Consider the following 18,293-nt stretch of genomic DNA (forward strand, 5'->3'; position numbering starts at 1 on the left):
TTAGTAATTATCATAATTAATTATATACATAAAGTATAATATATATATAAAGTTAATGCATATTATATAACGGTCACTCGCTAAAAAAAATATTATGTAACAATTATCTCATATATGTATATAAGAGGAAGTATAAGGAACCAATGAAATATTTGTACAATGTGAACAATGGAAGTTTAGGAAGTATTAGAGATATAACCATTAGTGTTATCTTTTTCCATTAGCGTAAACTTTTGAAATGAGTGGTATCATGACATGGTATTAGAGTTCTAGATCCGAAAGGTCAAGAGTTTATGTTCATTTTGTAACTCATATAGTCCATTGTACACATTATACAAATAGTCCATTGGCTTCTTAGTAAAACTCTATATATAAAGTATTTTTAATTTTATTAACAAAATATTATTTAATTTTTTTTAAATTTAATTAACATATATCTATATATTATTGGTTATAGTTGAAAGAAAGCAAATTTTTATGAGTAGAGCTTTTACTACTTCGAATTACGTAAAAAAACTTTCTTCTCTTTTACTCTAATGTTAAAGTGTCACCTTTTTTTGACCCGGTGAATGAGGCTCTAATTTATTTTATCGTTAGAGTTGAGCTTAGTTTAAGAAGTCGGAATTTTTTTTATATGTAACTAATTGACTATAATTGAGTGTAGTTTGTTCTAGGTAGTGCAGTATATAAATACCTAAGTGCATTGTGTAAAAAAGAGAGAGAATATAAATTCTCAGTTTTTCATTCTCTCTGTTATGACTCTGCATGTTACTTACATGGTATCAGAAGTGCCACCGGATTCATGGTAGATTCTTTAGTAAATTCTGCACCACTCTCATCTCATGTCACCAATTCCAATTCTTCATCCATCACAATAACTCAATCACCTCACAAATTTCTCCCAATTTCACTTGCTGATAAACTCTGAAGATAATTTTCTTACTTGGAGAAACCTTGCAACACTCGCAATATGTGGCTAGAAATTACAAGATCATCTAGATTCTTCCAAAATTCCTCTAAGATTTTCTACTCCTGAAGAAGAACCCTCACAAACAGAATCCAAGACATATCAAGATTGACGTACCGATGATTATAACATGCATTCTTGGCTCTTTGCTTCACTTGATGCTTCCTTTAAACATCGTGATACTGGTTTAAACTTGCTCATGAAATTTGGAGCAGAATCCATACATACTTTGCTTCTCAAATGAAAGCTTGCATTCACCTGCTTCAACAACAACTCATGTCAGTTAAAAAGGTTGGTTCTACATCTGAATATCTTCTATAAATCAAGAAATTAGTGGATTCACTAGCTGCAGTTGGAACTCCCATCACTGATTCTGAATACACCAATGTGATTCTTGATGGCTTAAATGAAGATTATCATTCTTTTATAACTCTTGTCATTGTCAAAGAACCACCCTACACCATACTAGATCTTGAGACTCTTCTAATGGCACAAGAAGACATCATTGAGCGCTTTAGAAAGCCAGATACATTTAAGTTAATGTTGCTCACACCAGTGCTGTAGACAACCAGCAATCTGATTCTTCTTCAGCTTCAAACCAAGGTCGTGGCTACAATAGTTTTTCTGGACGAGGAGGCTTTGGCCGTAGAGGACGTCGAGGCTGATCAGGTCATGGTGGAAGAGGTTTTTGGCCTTCACCTAATCGACCTCAATGCCAGATTTGTGGCAAATTGGGTCATATTGTTACATCTTGCTTCTTTCAGTTTGATCTATCTTTTCAAAATCAACAATTTCATTCCCAATTCTCATATACAAACAACGCTCTTCCACTACCTCCATCTTTTCATAATCTTCGTGCTATGATTCCTTACAACACGCATCCTATGCTTACTCACACCAAAAATGGCTCTATCAAACCCAAAACCTTCTAATCAAAAGTTATAACTCCCACTGAAAACTCAATCTGCTGGTATTGATTATGATCAGGTGTTTTTCCCTGTCATCAAACTGGTAACCATACGAATAGTGCTAACTCTAGCTCTCTCTAAAGGCTAGAAGATTCGACAATATGATTTTTATAATGCTTTCTTTAATGGTCAACTTACTCAAACTATTTATATGGCCCAACCACCAGGTTTTAGATACTCTGATCTTTACCTTGTATGCAAATTAAATAAAGCTATTTACCGGTTGATGCAGACACCTAGAGCATGGTATTTTACTCTTACTGCGGCATTTAGAAAATTTGGCTTTCAATCTGCCAAATCTGAGCCTTCCCTATTCACCAAGGTCACAGCAACATCAATCACATATATCTTAATATATGTGGATGATATGCTTATAACAGGTAGTAGTGAGGAAGAAATTCTAAACATTGTTAAGCAATTAAATTCAACTTTTTTGTTAAAAGACTTAGGAAATTTAAACTACTTGTTAGGGATAGAAGCTGTATACATTAGTGACAATATTATTTTCCTAAATCAATGTAAATATATTACTAAACTACTTGCAAAGGCAGGAATGCAACATTCTAAATCTGTGATTACACATATAATTACTTCTGTAAAACTAACATCCATAGGTGGTCCATCATATGAAGATCCAACACTTTATAGGTCACTAATTGGAGGATTATAGCATGTTACAGTGACACCACCTGATATCACATATTCAGTAAATAAATAGAAGTCAATATCAATCTCACCCTCTTCAAGAGCACTAGACAGCAATAAAGCGTGTGGTTCGATATCTATCAGGTGCAGCTGATGTTGGTATTCTCAGTTTTCCATTCTCTCTGATATTACTCTGCGTGTCGCTTACATTGTGTTTCAAATTATTATCAAACACAAAGTTTTGTAAGTTACATTTATTGAAAATCACTTTTATCTTTATTTATCAAATATATTTACTACAACCTTTTAAAAACTCTCTTTAAAAATTTAATATATGATTGATTCATTGATTGACAAAGGGTTGTTCATGAAGCATTTCCGTTCAGTCGTTCACAGATTACACAAGAGGAAGAAAGAGGCACAACAAAACTCAGTAGCAAATGGTATAATAGTCTAAACAAAATGAAAACAATCTTATTTTATTTTTGTCAACGTAGTGCCAACAGAATTCTACAAAAAATAACATCCTCAGCCATATCCTCTTCTATTATCCATTTTTCCCCCCCACACTTGTTTGATGAATTGAATTCTGTAAACATACATGTTCTAAAATATGGGAACACGGGGATTAAGAATCAGCCTTGAGCATTGACTTCAGACTTGCCAATATAAAAAAGAATGCATTGACCTCAAATGATTTAAGCTGCAGCAGTGATGTACTCTATTGCCTGTTTGCATATGCCAGTCATTGTTGCTTCAGGTCCATAAACCTGTAAATGTAAACATATAAGCCTCCTCAAAACAAGAATTTTCTATGGTATGTGTTATGAAACAAATCACTTCTCTCAAAAGCTTAAATTGATAGGAGGAAATACATGAATAGATATATTTCTAACACCCTCGCAAGAGCCTCTTTTGGGGTCAACCAGGATCGAATTTTCGACATTTAGGTCATAAAAACTCTGATACCAAGTCATGAAACCACTTCTCTCAAAAGTTTAAGCTAATAGGAGGAAACACATGAATAGTTATATCTCTGATAGTATGTTAGTTAAGGCTGCATTTTTTCAGCTTTTGAAAAACTTATCTTTGACAGCCCAAATCTTCAGCTTCTAGGGAAAAAAAAAAAGCTAAATTTATTCAAAAAGAACTAAACTATATTTTAGTCCTAGAAATCTTCAGCCTTGCTCTTAAAGAAAAATCATAATCTAAACATATTAGCTCTAGAGAGGGAATGGTAAGAAGGAAAAAAGAAAATGATAAAAAAAAAAAAGAAAAAAAAACCTGAAGCTTGTTACAAGGACAATACTGTATATGATTTTTCTAAGAATAATCTGTTAAGAGCCAACGCTTTCAGGGAACTAGAATGTAGTTTTACTTTATATACAATCTACAAGGGCATCAGTTATGATATAACCTCAATGGGGATGCCAAGCTCCTCTCCGAGGGCTCGCATTTTCTCCAGACCCTTTTGGTAGTTGGGACCCCCTCGCCTCACGTAGATTTGCATCCTTGCTGCTTTTAACTTGGCTTCCTGAATAGCGAATACCTCAACAATTAATTATCGATACTACAAAGAGTTTATGACAATACAAATGAGTAAATCTCTATTTTATGTATTTACCTTTTCTTTCAGAGCTCGAATTATGCCACTAAATGTAGCAGCAACATCAGTGAAGTTAGCAATGCCTCCTCCTATCACAAGAGCTCGCTTTTGGCCATCAGGGTCTGCAGTTGCGGCCTGCAAAGTTATCATGCATTTCATTATCTATTTTTAGGTAACAATGTCAAATCTATAAATTCATAGGTAGATCAAAAATAAAGTAGAGAATAAAAGTTAATTACATCAATCACAACTCTGGCATACTGCAAGACCTCATCTTCCTTGGGTGCACCGCTATATTCAGCATAGTTTCCAAGCTCAGATGCAAAGCCAAGGTCTCCAACCTATATTAATATTATACAATGCTGTCAATGAATACTGTAAAGAAATGGATTCCAATTGTGAATTTGGTTTTGAAAATAAGATAAACGCACCGTATCAGCGTAGATGACACTAGCACCTCCACCAGCTACCATTGTCCAAATTCGGCCCTTTGGGTTCAGCACTGTGAATTTCAAAGATGCACTTGTCTGCCAATGTTAAATACATGAAAAAATTAACTGTTATCGTCATAACTAGAAGCAATAGTATTATTCCCATAATCATTAAACTATTGATGACTGCCGAGAGATTAGTATCGGGAATTTGATAGACATGGATAAAATACAAGCCAAGAGATAACATTACATACTAATTAAGGACCTACAAGGGCAGCACTTTTAATCACCTTTTCATCTAATCCATGAATGAAAGCTTCAGTGGCACTCATAACCCTTCCAAATGGCAATGGGAATTCAATGTCTCCCCATCTGCAACAAATATGATGAGGTATGTTATCCATCAACTCCATGCCTCAAATTAGAAATATAGGATCCTATCCTAGATCATAATAGTTGGCATTCGTTAAAGGGGAGGAACCCACTTCTTGAAGTTCTTGAAAGCAGCAGTGTCGTCTAGTTCGCCTCTCATATCCAAAGGATAAGGCTTTCCATCAACCAATGTGAATGGGTTCATCTCTAAGAAAGTGAAATCCAGGTCTAACACAAAAGAAAAGTAAAGTAAGTGAATCAAATAATGGGAGGTTAGAAATTTTAAATTTAAATGTAAACGTTAATAAAGTTGATCATGCAATCCCATCCAGTGGTACATATATTCTATACCTTGAAATATATTGAAAACCACCTTGAGAAATTCCTCAATTTCTCCCTTGATCTGTAAGAAAAGAATTACATAAGAGTATTAAATCACATATTTCAATAGAATTACATCTCAAATCAAGACATTATGTTCATATAAAAATTAAATAAAGTGTTTAATTACCTCCAAGGGAAGGGTTGCAACAAGTGGGGCAATAGTTTCAGATGTGAAAGACGCTCCAGTTGGAACAAATACAGTCTTAACCTGAAATATGTATATAAAAAAAAAACACTTTGTAAGTGTAGGTTATGGATTATGAGGAAAGATTTTTATCACAGAAAATATATGAAGTGTCTAATCTGTAATGTCAAGGATATGAATTGCACTACCTTATCCCAGTTTTCTTCGATTTCAATTCCTCCACATTCTGAAAAGCTTATGCTGTTCCCAAGCCTCTCGGATACAATGTTAAGGTAAAACTCTTCTTTGTGGGGGACGAAAGGTTCAACAATGAAAGTTGTTATGGGTCCTTTGCAACCACTCATCTCAACCTATATTTAAGAGAAAGACATGACCAAAAGTCCAAAAGCATCAACGTTAGAGTGGAACCAAAATACGAGGACAACAGAGAAATGAAAGGTTTCGAGGGAAGAGGGGCAAAGCACCTCGGTTCCAAGTCGCTCTTTCACAAATGAAGCAACTTGTGCCAAATCCAAATTCAAGGCAACCAAGCCACTCTTACCACGCTTCCCGAACAACATATCAGGCTTCACAACCAATTTTGAAGATGAAAGCCAAGGTTCCTTCTCTTGAAGCTCAGCGAAATCAGTGGATGATGTAACCTGAGGCACAAACCACAACAAAATCATTACTCAACCAACCATGATATGCACACTACACCAATCACATTTATGATTGTAACTATCACTGAAAAAATGATTTTCTTTTTCCCATTATATGCACATAACATATTAACTAGCTTCAATCACAACTAAAACATTTCCTATTACAATCAAATTAAGAGTATGTTGAATTGCCACTAAATGAATTTGAATTGATGTAGGTTCAGCTATATAGTTAAAACAAAATCATGCATCATATCCACATTGTAACTATGAAACTTGCATGATTCTGCACACAAAAGATAAAAGTACTCACTTGTGCAGACTTGATCTGCAAGTCTCGGCCAGAGAGTCTCTTAAAGTGCTCCTTCAACAATCTCTTGGAGTCATACTCTCTGATCTTCTTGCGCGCCATTTCTATCTCAACCTATTTCAATAAACCGAAAGCACAAAAAATTCCAAAACAGAAAAACAACCCAATTATGAATTATCCATTATAAACAGATCTGAATTGCCAAAAGCGCTACCAATCCACAAAACAAATCTCATTAAAGCCATGCAAACCCATTCGAAATGAGCTCAATGGGACCTCAAAAAGTGGATCAAAATCGAAGCTTTAAGATTAAACAGAAACAAAAAGAGGGGGAGATTGAAGATCTAGGATTTACCAAAACAGAGAGATGAAACAACAAAGGTGGGTGTGGATAGTTAGATCTAACCGAGAGGTGAAGGAATGATGAGAGGGGTGTGATGGGTGTATATATATAGAGAGAGAGCGGAAAAAAAGAGAGCGAAAAATAAATGGGAAAGAAAATGATGGGTAGTTGGTTGGTGAATTAGAGAAGAAGGTAGCCAAATAGTAAAAGAGTTCAGAAATTGGAACAAACAAACAAACAACACATAAACATGTGGTACCTACCTACTAATCTACCCCCTCTTCTTCTTCCTCTCCTCCTTCTTGGACCAATGTAACCACTTAACGTTGTTTCAAAGTTCCATGTACCTTAATGGTTGGGATTGTTTGTCTACACTATGCTGCTTGTTGCTGGCGTGCTCTTAAGTTCATCCTACAACTTTGTTATTTATTTTCAGATAGAGTAATATGTTTGAATTAGTTGTCAATAAATTTTAATTATTAAATTAGTTTTAAATTTTTTTTTGTTAGATAAGTTAATTTTTTTATATTATAGTATATATTTATATAAAGAGATTGATATAAAAAAAATTTATATACTCTTATATCTTTAATATAAATTAATTTGTCTAACTTATTAAATTTTAATATAAGAATTAACTTATCTAACAAAATAAAAGGTTAAGGATTAATTTAATAATTAAAATTTGTTAAAAATTAAATTATTCAACAAATTATTTTTGAAAAACTAATTTGAGATATTGCTATCGATAAGTTAATTTGTTAAAAAAATGTGATGAATTTATGAATTAACCTTAGAAAAATAATATTTTCACTCTCATTTTTTATAATATCACTTTTCACATAATTTTTTTACATTATATATTTGTAAAAATTTATAGAAAAAAATAATATTATCATTTTTCTTAATTTTAATTCATTTACAATATCTTTATATGATTATTTCATTAAATTTATGTATTTAAATAATTTTTAAATAATAAATTTGATAATTGATTATTTTTATTGATGTAACAGTATAGATTGATTTTAATGATGCATGAAAATCAAGCCAATATTTTTCATAGTCATTGAAAAATGAAAAATTAAATTTTAAGTCACTAGTATTTTTTTATATATTTTATCTTATATTAAATCAATAATATTAAGCAACTCTCTTTTTTACTAAAAATATTGATTCTTTAGAGTATTTTCGATGCTTGATTTTAGTTTAGTTTTATTTTAGGTCTCATAAAATACTACATAAGTATTTAGAGGCCATATATTATAAAATTTGATTTAAAACTCAATTTGAGATTTGTCAGTTGTGCTCTAAGTCTCTAATGCTTGTTTTCATTTTAATTTAATTTTTAATTTTTTTAATTATTTCAATTTATTTTAATTAAATTATAAAAATTTAACTAAAATAAAAATATAAAATATAAAATTACAAAATTAATAATTATATATCATATTTAAAAGACACACTAATAAAAATAAATTTTAAAATGTTACTTAATTAAGCATAACATTAAAAAAAAAAAACACATTACACATTAAAAAATAGATTAAATGATATACTTATATTTTTCAACTGTTGGATTAAATAGGGTAAAAAATGAAAATGAAAGTGATCATAAACTTCTGTTATTTGAGAAAAAAAATAAAATTTATAAATAGGATGCGACTTGAAATTGAGAAGAAATTTGAGTATTTAAATTTTGCATCATTGAATTTAAAAAAAAATGCAAAGAAAAAAGAATTTTGTACATTTAGATGGGGAGAAAAAATAGAATTTTGTAAATAATTGAAAAAATAAAATTATGATTAAATTTTGGATTCATTTTTCTGAATTTATTTTTCATATAAAGAGTAACATTGTGTTTTTGTCTAATATTGATATTAGAATATTTTGCTGGTTTGTGGGTGCAGCTCTCAACACACATAGGAGGCGTGGTGAAACAGCGTCAGCAGCATCGTGACAGCATCCCGCAGCATAGTAGCTGCATGTTGCGTCAGGACTACAATTAGTTTTTGCAGGAATTCGCGTACGTTTTTGAGGAGTTATAGGTGTTTTTTTAACATAGGAAAGGCGTGATGGAAGTGGTCTGCATATAGAGGACAGCTCCTTTCTCCGAAAACTAGTGATGCAGGCTAAAGTTCTTTAAATAGAGCCCAACTCTCCCCATTTGATGCATCCAACTTGAAGAGAGTAAGTTTGAGAGAGAAGTCTAAAGTGAAGAAAAAAAGAGTTAGTAATGTGTTAGTAATGTATTTAAAAATGATTATACATAAAAAAATATCAATTTGTATTAATAAAAAATGGTAAATAATTATACGATACTTAAAAAATATATTATCAATTATTTGAATTATCTAATTTATATAAATTGATAATTTTTTTGTAATTTATTTTTTAATTTTAGTTAATATTAATTTTTGTGTGTTAATAGTATCATGATATAACATATTATTTTAATATTATTATCTTTATTTGTATTTAATATTATTATGCTATTTAAATTTGTAATTATTAAATTTAATAAATAATATAAATATTAAACTATTTGTGGATAATATTTTTATTTTTTTAGTATGTTATTATTTTATTTTATATTTGTAATTAATAAACAAAGAAATAATATAAATATGGTCGTATAAATTTTTTGAATCTTTTGTTATACTGTGATTATTTTTCTATAGATTTGATAAATATTATTATTTTTCAAATTCTTATTCTTGTATTTTAATTTTCTGTTGTCACAATATATTTTTATTTTAATTTATATTTAGTTAACTTGAAGAATTAATGAATATTTTTTAATAACATGAATATCAAAAAGAATTTTGTTCGGTTATTTGTTATGATAACTATCAAGGATAATAATATTATTATATTTTATTTTATTTTTTATTTATGACCATATTTAGATTATATAAATTAGTAAATAAAGAGTATAATATAGTATCTTTTATTTTATTTTTTTATTTATGTACGTATAGTAGTATAGTTAATAAATAATTATTTGTTATAATCTTTATTCATTTAAACTAAAATGTATAATTAACAAATAAATATATTTTTGTTGTGCCAGCCTAACAGGAATCTTATGGTTCATAAACTTGATTCGCTGGAGACATGGAATCTGATGGTAGAAGACGTCTTACAAGCAATGGGATTCTATCACGTTTCGAAAATTGGGGTGATCAAAGGATTTTACCCTTTACTATCTGCTTTTGTAGAAAGGTGGAGACCGGAGACTTATACCTACGTATTGCCGGTGGGTGAGGTTACCGTTACATTGATGGAAAAGTTATGAGCAGTTGGACAGATAGCAATCATGACTTCTTGGAGAGCCAAAGCATCGTAATTTTTGGCAGCGAACCCGTTGTCAGTAGTTTCTCCAAATCTTATATAAAGTTGGCATGGGTTCACCGTATTAGAGACGTAGAGCCGTTGGACACTTTGGAATCTATTTAGAGATACGTCAGATGCCAGATTTTCTATTTGCTGGGTTCGACCCTATTTGCAGATAAGTCAATAGCATATGCCCATGCGAAGTATCTATCATTGCTCTGCGATTTTCAGAGGATCCACACCTACAGTTAGGGGCAGCATGTCTCACACATCTTTACAAGACACTGTGTCATGCATCATGGTATGATGCTAAGGAGACTGATAGCCCTCTTAATCTTTTGTTAGTTTGGGCATGGGAGTGAATGTCGTGTATTGCGCCCGTTCGACATAATACCTTCCGGCGGATGACGTATCAGTTGCTCGGAGGTAACAGTTCGTAATTTAGTTGTGTACTCTATTGACGATACAAACTTGATCGACGAAACATTTTTAAATTTTTTCAATGTTATGTGTTACCGGTGGAGTCATTCCGCACAATCCACAGCTTGATTATCGAAGATCACAGCAACATTTAGGCAGGAAATAGACTACATGGACGGGGTTAATATTTTTGCTTTGTGTGTGTTAATATCGAACATTAATATTAGGTTTCTAATTTTCTAATAATATGTTGCAGTTTGTCTGGTGGCTGTACGAAGGATTAATCATACCCAACAAGCTACATGGACACATTGAGGTGTGACATTATTGCTCCGTTATTATCATTTGAATGTGTCAAATGGTACCCTGTGAACTGAGTGATGCGTCAGTTCGGGTATGCACAACCCACTCCGGAGCTAGCAAAAGTCATTCTACCGGAAGAGCATTGCATCACTCTTTGCGGAGTGCAGCTTCATGACTGGAGAGTTTTATATGTGGGATGGATAGAGGAATGGGGCAACCATCGTAACACTTGGTTGCGAGATCTGCACCCCCTTCCGACTTGAGAATTTAGACCCATCAGCTGAGTACCGTGTTGGTACATAGGTTTGTTTGGACATCTACTAAGATTGTCGTAACACTGAATTAACACACTCGACAAGGTTCGTCGTCATGTGTCCCTATCGATATCCCTCGTTAAATGACAATATTCTTTCAAAGTCCAATGGCATCGCACCACCAGGCATATGCCTTGTCTCGCTCTTGCAACCTCTTATAGTTGATGTAGACAACAAGTTTTTGCAAGTGTAGAACTTTGAATGCCCTTAAGAAGTTGCTACCATTGTTCCTAATACAAAACATCCACCATGTTCTTGGAGGTTGTCAATCACCTCCGGAATAATTTACTGCTGTCCAAATTGACTCATGTTGGTATGAGATTATATCCACACTGTCTCTTCTAACAACATGTCAATGTAAATTATTGAAATAAAGTGCCACGCATCAGCAGTCTTCCCTCTTCCCCCCATGAAGGCAAAAGCGATAGGAAAAATATTCTTGTTCTCGTCTTGTGCGGTTTGGTTCGGTTTTTGAGAGAAAAGTCATCCAATCTAATCGTTTAATTAAACTGCAGTTCGGTTTGGTTCGGTTTTTTATTGAGACCATCCGAACCAAACCAAACCAAACTAATTAAAATCGGTTTGGTTTGGTTCGATTTTTTCAGTTATTTTATGAACATTAGTTATCATTTTTTAATACATTGCAAGGGTTGACAATTTAGTTTCCAATAATTAAAAGTAATGAATTCAATTTTTGGTTTTGCACTTTGACACTTGACAATCAAATCAGTTCTTAAGGCAGCATATTATAAAACTTATGTTACTAAATTTGACTATATTTTTGTGACTAGGGGTTTTATTAGCATTCATCTGAAAGCTTTGTTAAATTAAATGTCAAAGAGAGTGACATTGCTGTCTAACCAGTCACATTGTGCTATTGTATCCAACGATTTCAAACTCCAAGGATTCACCTCCAAGGAACATGCTCATGTAGATGGTTTCTGAGATAGATTACTCATCATGTATAATACAGAAAGCTTAACTTATGACACAAATTGAAATAATCAGGAGAATACAAAAAAGCAAGTTGGAATCAAAGTATCAAACTCTATGTTATTCACATGATCATGCTGCAAATAAGAACATAACTTTTCTTTACACATTGAAAAGAATTTTACTGAACACCTCTAGAGAGGGAAAAAAAATAAAAGAAATAAAACGGAGAAAGCAAGCTATGTTTCTTCAATATAAATAAAATCTAGTGAGGGAACTTCAAAACTGAAAAGAAGAAAGATCTTGATCTGTAGTTAATATCTTATCTGCAACTAAACATAAAAAACAACTGATGGATGAACAAAGTAGTAGAAACACAACAAATCATTAACAAAGTAGTAGAAACATAACAAATTAAGATCATCAACAATTTTGTAAAAATAACAGAAGCAGAACATGGAACAATAATCAACCTGACTTAGAAAAATCAAGAAGCAAAAAAAAGGGCAAGAGACTGAATCAGAAATAGAACCAAACTAAATCAGAAATACAATCAAACTGATTCCAAAAATTTTCATGCGGTGCACTAATTCTACAAATTCTTCCTCTTTCACCTTTTCCTTTCTTGCATTAACATTAAATAAACAAGAAATTCAGAATCAACCCTAAACAAGAATTACCCTAAATCAAATAGAACAAAAAATTCAAAATTAAAAAACAAAATCAGAATCAACAACTCAGCCATAGAATCAAGAACAATCCAACCAAGTGTTCATCCTAAATTAGAATCAATAAGAATACTAAACCAGAATTAAAAAAATAAAATCAAAACAAAAAAAACCTTGAAGCTTAGGCTCCATTATAGAGGATAGAGATGCTGCGACAGAGGGAGATGCTCCGACGGAGGCGACGAAGCGACAAAGAACTGGAAAACAAATTAAAATGAAGAATAAATTAAAAAATTAATAATAGCAGTGAACCAATAAAAAAAATTAAAATAAAAAACACCAATCAATAATCAAGAAGAAAATTATAACAAAAATAGAAAAGGAAAAAATGGCAGATAGAGAATGAAAACTAAAAAAGAAAATCAAGAATAAACCTGCGTGACGGACGACACGGCGGCTGGACTGCGATGCGCTGTGCTGCACGGAGGGCGACACGGGGCTATTGATACGTGGACGTCGACACTACTGCTGCTGTTTCACTGCGTGGGAGATGACGGAGAGAGAGTAGGTACGAGAAAGGGAGAGGGAGAAGGAGGGGATAAAGGGGAGAAAGGCTCCTTCGCAGCTGCTGCAGTCTGGACTCTGGAGGATGGCAGAGGAGAGTGGAAGACAAGGGGTTGAGAGTTCAGAGTAGGGCAAGGAAGGTATTGAGGGCTGCGGCGCTGAGGTGAAGGCCAATGAATGGGCTTCAGTGTTTTGGGTAGGCTCATTAGGGTTAGGGTAATTTAAATGTTTTATTTATATACCGGTTTGGTTTGGTTTGGTTCAGGTTTTCTCAACTAAAATAGAAAACCGAACCGAACCGAACAAAAAACTGCAAAAACATAATTTTTCAGTTATTTCTTTTTCGGTTATTTCGGTTTTCGGTTTTTTTGGTTCGGTTCATCGGTTTTGTTCGGTTTGGATTGGTTTTTGAACACCCCTAGTCACACCCACACCCATACGTCTTGCATTTTGCATAGAATGTCTGTAGCTTAGACTCATACACATTGTAGTCGACTCTTCTAGAGATAGTGTAACTTCTTATTGCTACAATGATTGACTTTCTAAAACTATAATCCATTCCGACCCTGAACTCCCCATCCTCAGGATCAGCAACACCTACACAAAATAGAAATCATCACTCATTGATCCATCCAAAATATAAATTAAGAAAAATGTATTATTCACTCATCACGTACCTATGTTTGCATATTTGGAGAATTTGGATGCATGCATGGCGTCAAGATCCAAGTTTTGCATAAAAGGTGGACCGTCCATCGATTGACTAACTATCGGAGGAACCACTACATTCTCCATTGTTGCCTCACCTCCCACATCACCATCCTCGTCTTCGTCGCCGACTTCATAAGTAGCTTCGAAGTCCTCTTCGCTATCACTATTCATTTCTTCGTACACTTCAGCTTTATTATCCTCTATATTTAAATCATTTTGAATCCTATCTGCCTCTACATTTTCAAACTCAACATACAGCTCAATCTTTGGCTGTTGCACCTGAGTCTGCCAGTGAATGTGGAACATATTCTGTATACTCACTTCGTCAATGATTGGTATAATATCAAAGTGTATTAGGCCATCAAAAATTATAACATGATTTTGGTACAGAATACTACTCACTCTTCTTAACATATCGTTCTCCATACTTTGACAGAGACCGTTCTAAAGCTCCATGAATGTGGTGGTGCATGGGACTACAAACAAAAACAGATTCTCACACACAAAGCTCACTCCTTCATGAGTATTCCGTATAGGCTCACCATTGTGATACACTTCTAGGTTTGCAATACCCTCTATCACACCAGAAACACACTCAAACAACTCTTCTTTTTATAATAAAATGATACCAAACTTTGCCTTATATAGGGAGAACACTCAACACGCAGATCACATTTTGCATCGTCATCGAATCAGAGAGCGACATGTCGTCAACACACCCTCCACATGCTGAGTCAGCACACCCCCACGTGTTGAAGCTGCCCATTTGACACGTCCACTAATCTGTCAATACACCAAAAGCACCTATTTCCATTAAAAACACCAATAAGATTTTAATATTATAAAAAATGAGCGTCATTTTTCTACCAAATTGATAAGAAGATAATAAAGAAATAGAGTAATGAAATACAGAAGTACAACTAAGTACATCTTATTTATTTGGATATATTTTGATTGAGTCTTTGTTACAACGTTACAATAATAATATTACAATATTTTTTCATGGATTTAATGAATTATACATGTGGTAGCATTTTATTTATCTTTCTTTAAAATAATATAGTATATCCTTACTGATACTAGTATTATTTTATCCAATACAAGTTTTAATTTTAAATAAGTTCAGTTACTATAGAAGTAAAAAATGATACCTAAAATTGATTTTATTAGAGTTGCTCTTAGTATTTTCTTTAAAAAAATATAATGTTAAATACGATTTATTAAGTATTTATAAATCCATTATTATAGTTTTTCCATGACTTATTAAGTATTTTTTTCAAGAATCTATAAATTCATTATAAAATTTTTACAAAAACATACATGATACTCTCTTTAAAAAAAATTATAAATTCATCAAAAAATTTTCACTAATAAACTACTACAAAATACCCAACTATTTTAAATTTGAATCCTCTAAATTTTGAATTTTCACTTGAGAGAGTAAAGTGTGAACTTTCACCTTTAAATAGTTTATCTCTCATATTTTCTCTTGATCCAACTTATGAAATAAATGATAAAAGATCACACTTTATCTTGTAAAATAAAATTTAAAATTTAGAGAATCTAAATCCTACTATTTTAGCGTTTTGATGAAATAAATTCAAACGGAACAAAGATCTGCGACTTTTGCCCTTTGTTTACGTTGAGTGATCCCTATTTTTCTTTTTTCTAATTCGAGTGTTTTTTTTTCTTTTCATCTGTATGGAATAGGTACACGAAAATAACTAGAGAAAGATATCAAATATGAGGTCTAATTAAATTCCCAACATGACAATCTTTTTCTTAAATGGAGCTTTCTTCAGTGGGGAAAGTATTTTCTGGTCCTTAATGGACCAGGTAATAAAGTGAATTAATGAAAAAAAGGGGTCGGTTCATAAATAGGTAAAAGTAGCGATTGGGGATGAATTTTGAAAAAAAAAAAGAAAAAAGGAGGGAGGAGACGAGAATCCATTATTAAATGAAATCCCCAAACTCCATTAATAGGTAGATGTAAGTTGTGTTGGGGTCACTGTGAAGCTTCGTTTGGACCACGTGGACGGAGACGGCGCTTCAAGACGGAGGAGAACGCTTGATTGAACGGCGCGAAAGCATAGATCGTGATTTGGCCAACTTGAGGTTTACCATAAGGGAAGGTAGCGGACAACACGGGGCAGCCAGATTTGCAGGTACGTTGTGTCGATGTTACTGATTTATTTACCCTTCGATAATGCCGGGGGAGGTTGGTAGAGGTATGCTCTAGAAATGAGTTTTGATTGGGGGCCCGTGCCTCCGCTGTGTCTCTAACAATTATAAGTTTTTGATGTTTGGAGGTTGTCGTTTAGAGTGGCACACGGATGAATTTGAATTGTTACTTATTAAAATGTTTGTTGAAATTGAGGTTGGTCACTATACTTGAATGGATTTTAGATTGATCCGGCATATGTGCAGGATTATTTTAGGGGGTGTAGGATATAGCTGTATGTTCGTAGTTATGATTGATAACGCCAATTTTCACTCAGTGTGATATTTGAACTGTGACAGGCGAATGGATTTGTGGAGCGAAGCTACGAATTTTCATCTAATTTTGACTGAGTCCATACACCGCAGGTTGTGTTTTACTCATTTTATGAATTTTTTGTTGACTGATTTTTGTTGATGTGGCCCACCGCTTGTTGTCACCGATGCCGTATGTTGTTTGTTGCAGTATGCAGGGGATAGGATGGGCGGCGAAACCGTGCCGGTGGAGGAAGCAGAAGCGATAGATTTGTCTGCCGTATATGCGGACATAGATGTAAAAGTATCAGTGCGGATTGTTGACAGGATAGGGTCGTTTGGAGCAATTGAATTTTTAGCCCTCACAGCGAAGGACAACCTAACGACGGAGTTCATAAACTTGCAGGCAGCTTATGACTACTACAACGAATACGGTCGCATAAAGGGATTCTCGGTGAGGAGGTCAAAGGTGGGTCGCAGAACATAGCAAGGGGCGGAGGGTAAAATCATTTGGCAGATATTCATGTGCTCGACGGAAGGAGAGCAAGATGGGAAACACATGGAGCAGGGAGAGAGGAAGATAGATCCTCGAATGATCACATGGTGCGGGTGTGAAGCTCGGATTAAGGTGCACGTTGATGATACCAGTGGGCGACGGTTTGTTGAAAAATTCTGTGATAACCATAATTATTTCATGCTGGATGCGAGGTTTAGGGGTCTTATGCGGTCACACAGAGCAGTCAAGGAAGGTGATTTGTACCAAATCAATTCGATGAGGAAAGCTGGGTTGCGAGTGCCGATGATATTCCGAGCCTTTGCCAATCAGTCAGGGGGATTTGAGACTGTTGGGTTCGAGATAAAGGACATCTATAATGCAATAGAGAAGCAAAGGCGGGCAGGCGCGACAGATGCTGAGGCCGTGTTGAACTTCTTGGCAAATTTAAGGACTACCGATTGTGGAATGTTCTGGAAGTACTCTTTGGATTGTGAGAAGAGGTTAGAAAATCTTTTCTGGTGCGATGGTACTAGTCGTTATGACTACAGTGTGTTTGGAGATGTCCTGGAGTTTGACGCAACGTACGGTCGTAACAAATACAAGTGCCTGTTGGTAATATTCTAAGGGGTGAACCATCATATGAGGATGGTTGTGTTTGGTTGCGCCATCTTGAGCAACGAGAGTGAAGAAAGCTATGTGTGGTTGTTGCGGTTATTTCATGGGGCAATGAAAGGAAAACAGCCAAAATCTGTCATGACAGACGGGGATCTTGCCATGAAGAGTACAGTTAGTATAGTTTTCCCTGGTGCGCATCACAGGTTGTGTAGCTGGCACTTGTTAAAGAACGCCACTGCTAGAATTGGACGGCCCATTTTTCTTCAGAAATTCTGTCTATGCTTGATGGGCGATCTAGAGGTTGACGAATTTGAAAGAAGATGGACAGATAGCATGGCAGAGTTTGGGTTAGATAACCACCAGAGGATAGCTGACATGTGTGCAAGGAACATTCATGGTCCAATGCGCACATCCGGGGAAAATTTTTTGCAAGATTGAAGACAACGTTGAGGTGCGAGGCTTTGAATATGCAGATTGAAAAATTATACACAATGGGTACAATTTGAGGGAGTTTGTGGAGCACTTCTAACACTACCTGGAATTCATGCGAAGAAGAGAATTGGTGGCAAACTACAGGTCTGCATACGATGAACCTGTAGTAAAAAAAACTCGAAACCATTGAGCAGTTCGAAGCGACGGTTTA

At 34.1% G+C, this 18,293-nt stretch overlaps 4 protein-coding genes across 5 annotated transcripts; 2 read left to right on the plus strand and 2 right to left on the minus strand.

Annotated features, from left to right (window-relative positions):
- Nucleotides 1-3,034: 3,034 nt before the first annotated feature.
- LOC130981732 (ATP-citrate synthase alpha chain protein 1) lies at nt 3,035-7,197 on the minus strand. Of its 2 annotated transcripts, none has more exons than XM_057905388.1 (13): nt 7,082-7,197; nt 6,479-6,589; nt 5,986-6,162; nt 5,710-5,871; nt 5,504-5,584; nt 5,344-5,395; nt 5,106-5,220; nt 4,911-4,992; nt 4,618-4,713; nt 4,426-4,527; nt 4,205-4,321; nt 3,998-4,114; nt 3,035-3,350 (listed from the first exon to the last, which is right to left on the minus strand). In XM_057905388.1, exons 2-13 carry the CDS (start codon nt 6,575-6,577, stop codon nt 3,279-3,281), a joined length of 1,272 nt encoding a protein of 423 aa, XP_057761371.1. In that variant the 5' UTR covers nt 6,578-6,589; nt 7,082-7,197; the 3' UTR covers nt 3,035-3,278. The 2 variants fall into 2 exon arrangements, with proteins under 2 accessions (XP_057761371.1, XP_057761370.1); XM_057905387.1 differs by lacking the exon at nt 7,082-7,197 and adding an exon at nt 6,831-7,064.
- A 6,577-nt stretch (nt 7,198-13,774) lies between these two features.
- Nucleotides 13,775-14,493, minus strand: LOC130980614 (uncharacterized). Its single transcript, XM_057904274.1, has 2 exons — nt 14,034-14,493; nt 13,775-13,953 (listed from the first exon to the last, which is right to left on the minus strand). The coding sequence occupies exons 1-2, from the start codon at nt 14,491-14,493 to the stop codon at nt 13,775-13,777; spliced, it is 639 nt and encodes a 212-aa protein (XP_057760257.1).
- A 2,272-nt stretch (nt 14,494-16,765) lies between these two features.
- On the plus strand, nt 16,766-17,659 carry LOC130980615 (protein FAR1-RELATED SEQUENCE 5-like). The gene is made up of 2 exons (XM_057904275.1): nt 16,766-17,008; nt 17,057-17,659. The coding sequence occupies exons 1-2, from the start codon at nt 16,766-16,768 to the stop codon at nt 17,657-17,659; spliced, it is 846 nt and encodes a 281-aa protein (XP_057760258.1).
- Nucleotides 17,660-17,680: 21 nt separating this feature from the next.
- Nucleotides 17,681-18,088, plus strand: LOC130980616 (protein FAR1-RELATED SEQUENCE 5-like). Its single transcript, XM_057904276.1, has one exon. The coding sequence runs from the start codon at nt 17,681-17,683 to the stop codon at nt 18,086-18,088; it is 408 nt and encodes a 135-aa protein (XP_057760259.1).
- Nucleotides 18,089-18,293: the final 205 nt, after the last annotated feature.

Source organism: Arachis stenosperma, chromosome 5, assembly GCF_014773155.1.
Source record: "Arachis stenosperma cultivar V10309 chromosome 5, arast.V10309.gnm1.PFL2, whole genome shotgun sequence".
NCBI lineage: Eukaryota > Viridiplantae > Streptophyta > Magnoliopsida > Fabales > Fabaceae > Arachis > Arachis stenosperma.

Excerpts from the sequence above, each read along its gene's own strand:
- LOC130981732 (XM_057905388.1), bottom strand. The coding sequence starts at position 6,577 with ATGGCGCGCAAGAAGATCAGAGAGTATGACTCCAAGAGATTGTTGAAG. Across the intron at positions 5,872-5,985 it reads AAGAGCGACTTGGAACCGAG|GTTGAGATGAGTGGTTGCAA; the intron begins GTGCTTTGCCCC and ends TCTTAAATATAG. Across the intron at positions 4,714-4,910 it reads TTCATGGATTAGATGAAAAG|ACAAGTGCATCTTTGAAATT; the intron begins GTGATTAAAAGT and ends TAACATTGGCAG.
- LOC130980614 (XM_057904274.1), bottom strand. The coding sequence starts at position 14,493 with ATGGAGAACGATATGTTAAGAAGAGTGAGTAGTATTCTGTACCAAAAT. Across the intron at positions 13,954-14,033 it reads CTCCAAATATGCAAACATAG|GTGTTGCTGATCCTGAGGAT; the intron begins GTACGTGATGAG and ends TATTTTGTGTAG.
- LOC130980615 (XM_057904275.1), top strand. The coding sequence starts at position 16,766 with ATGGGCGGCGAAACCGTGCCGGTGGAGGAAGCAGAAGCGATAGATTTG. Across the intron at positions 17,009-17,056 it reads TCTCGGTGAGGAGGTCAAAG|ATATTCATGTGCTCGACGGA; the intron begins GTGGGTCGCAGA and ends ATCATTTGGCAG.
- LOC130980616 (XM_057904276.1), top strand. The coding sequence starts at position 17,681 with ATGGTTGTGTTTGGTTGCGCCATCTTGAGCAACGAGAGTGAAGAAAGC.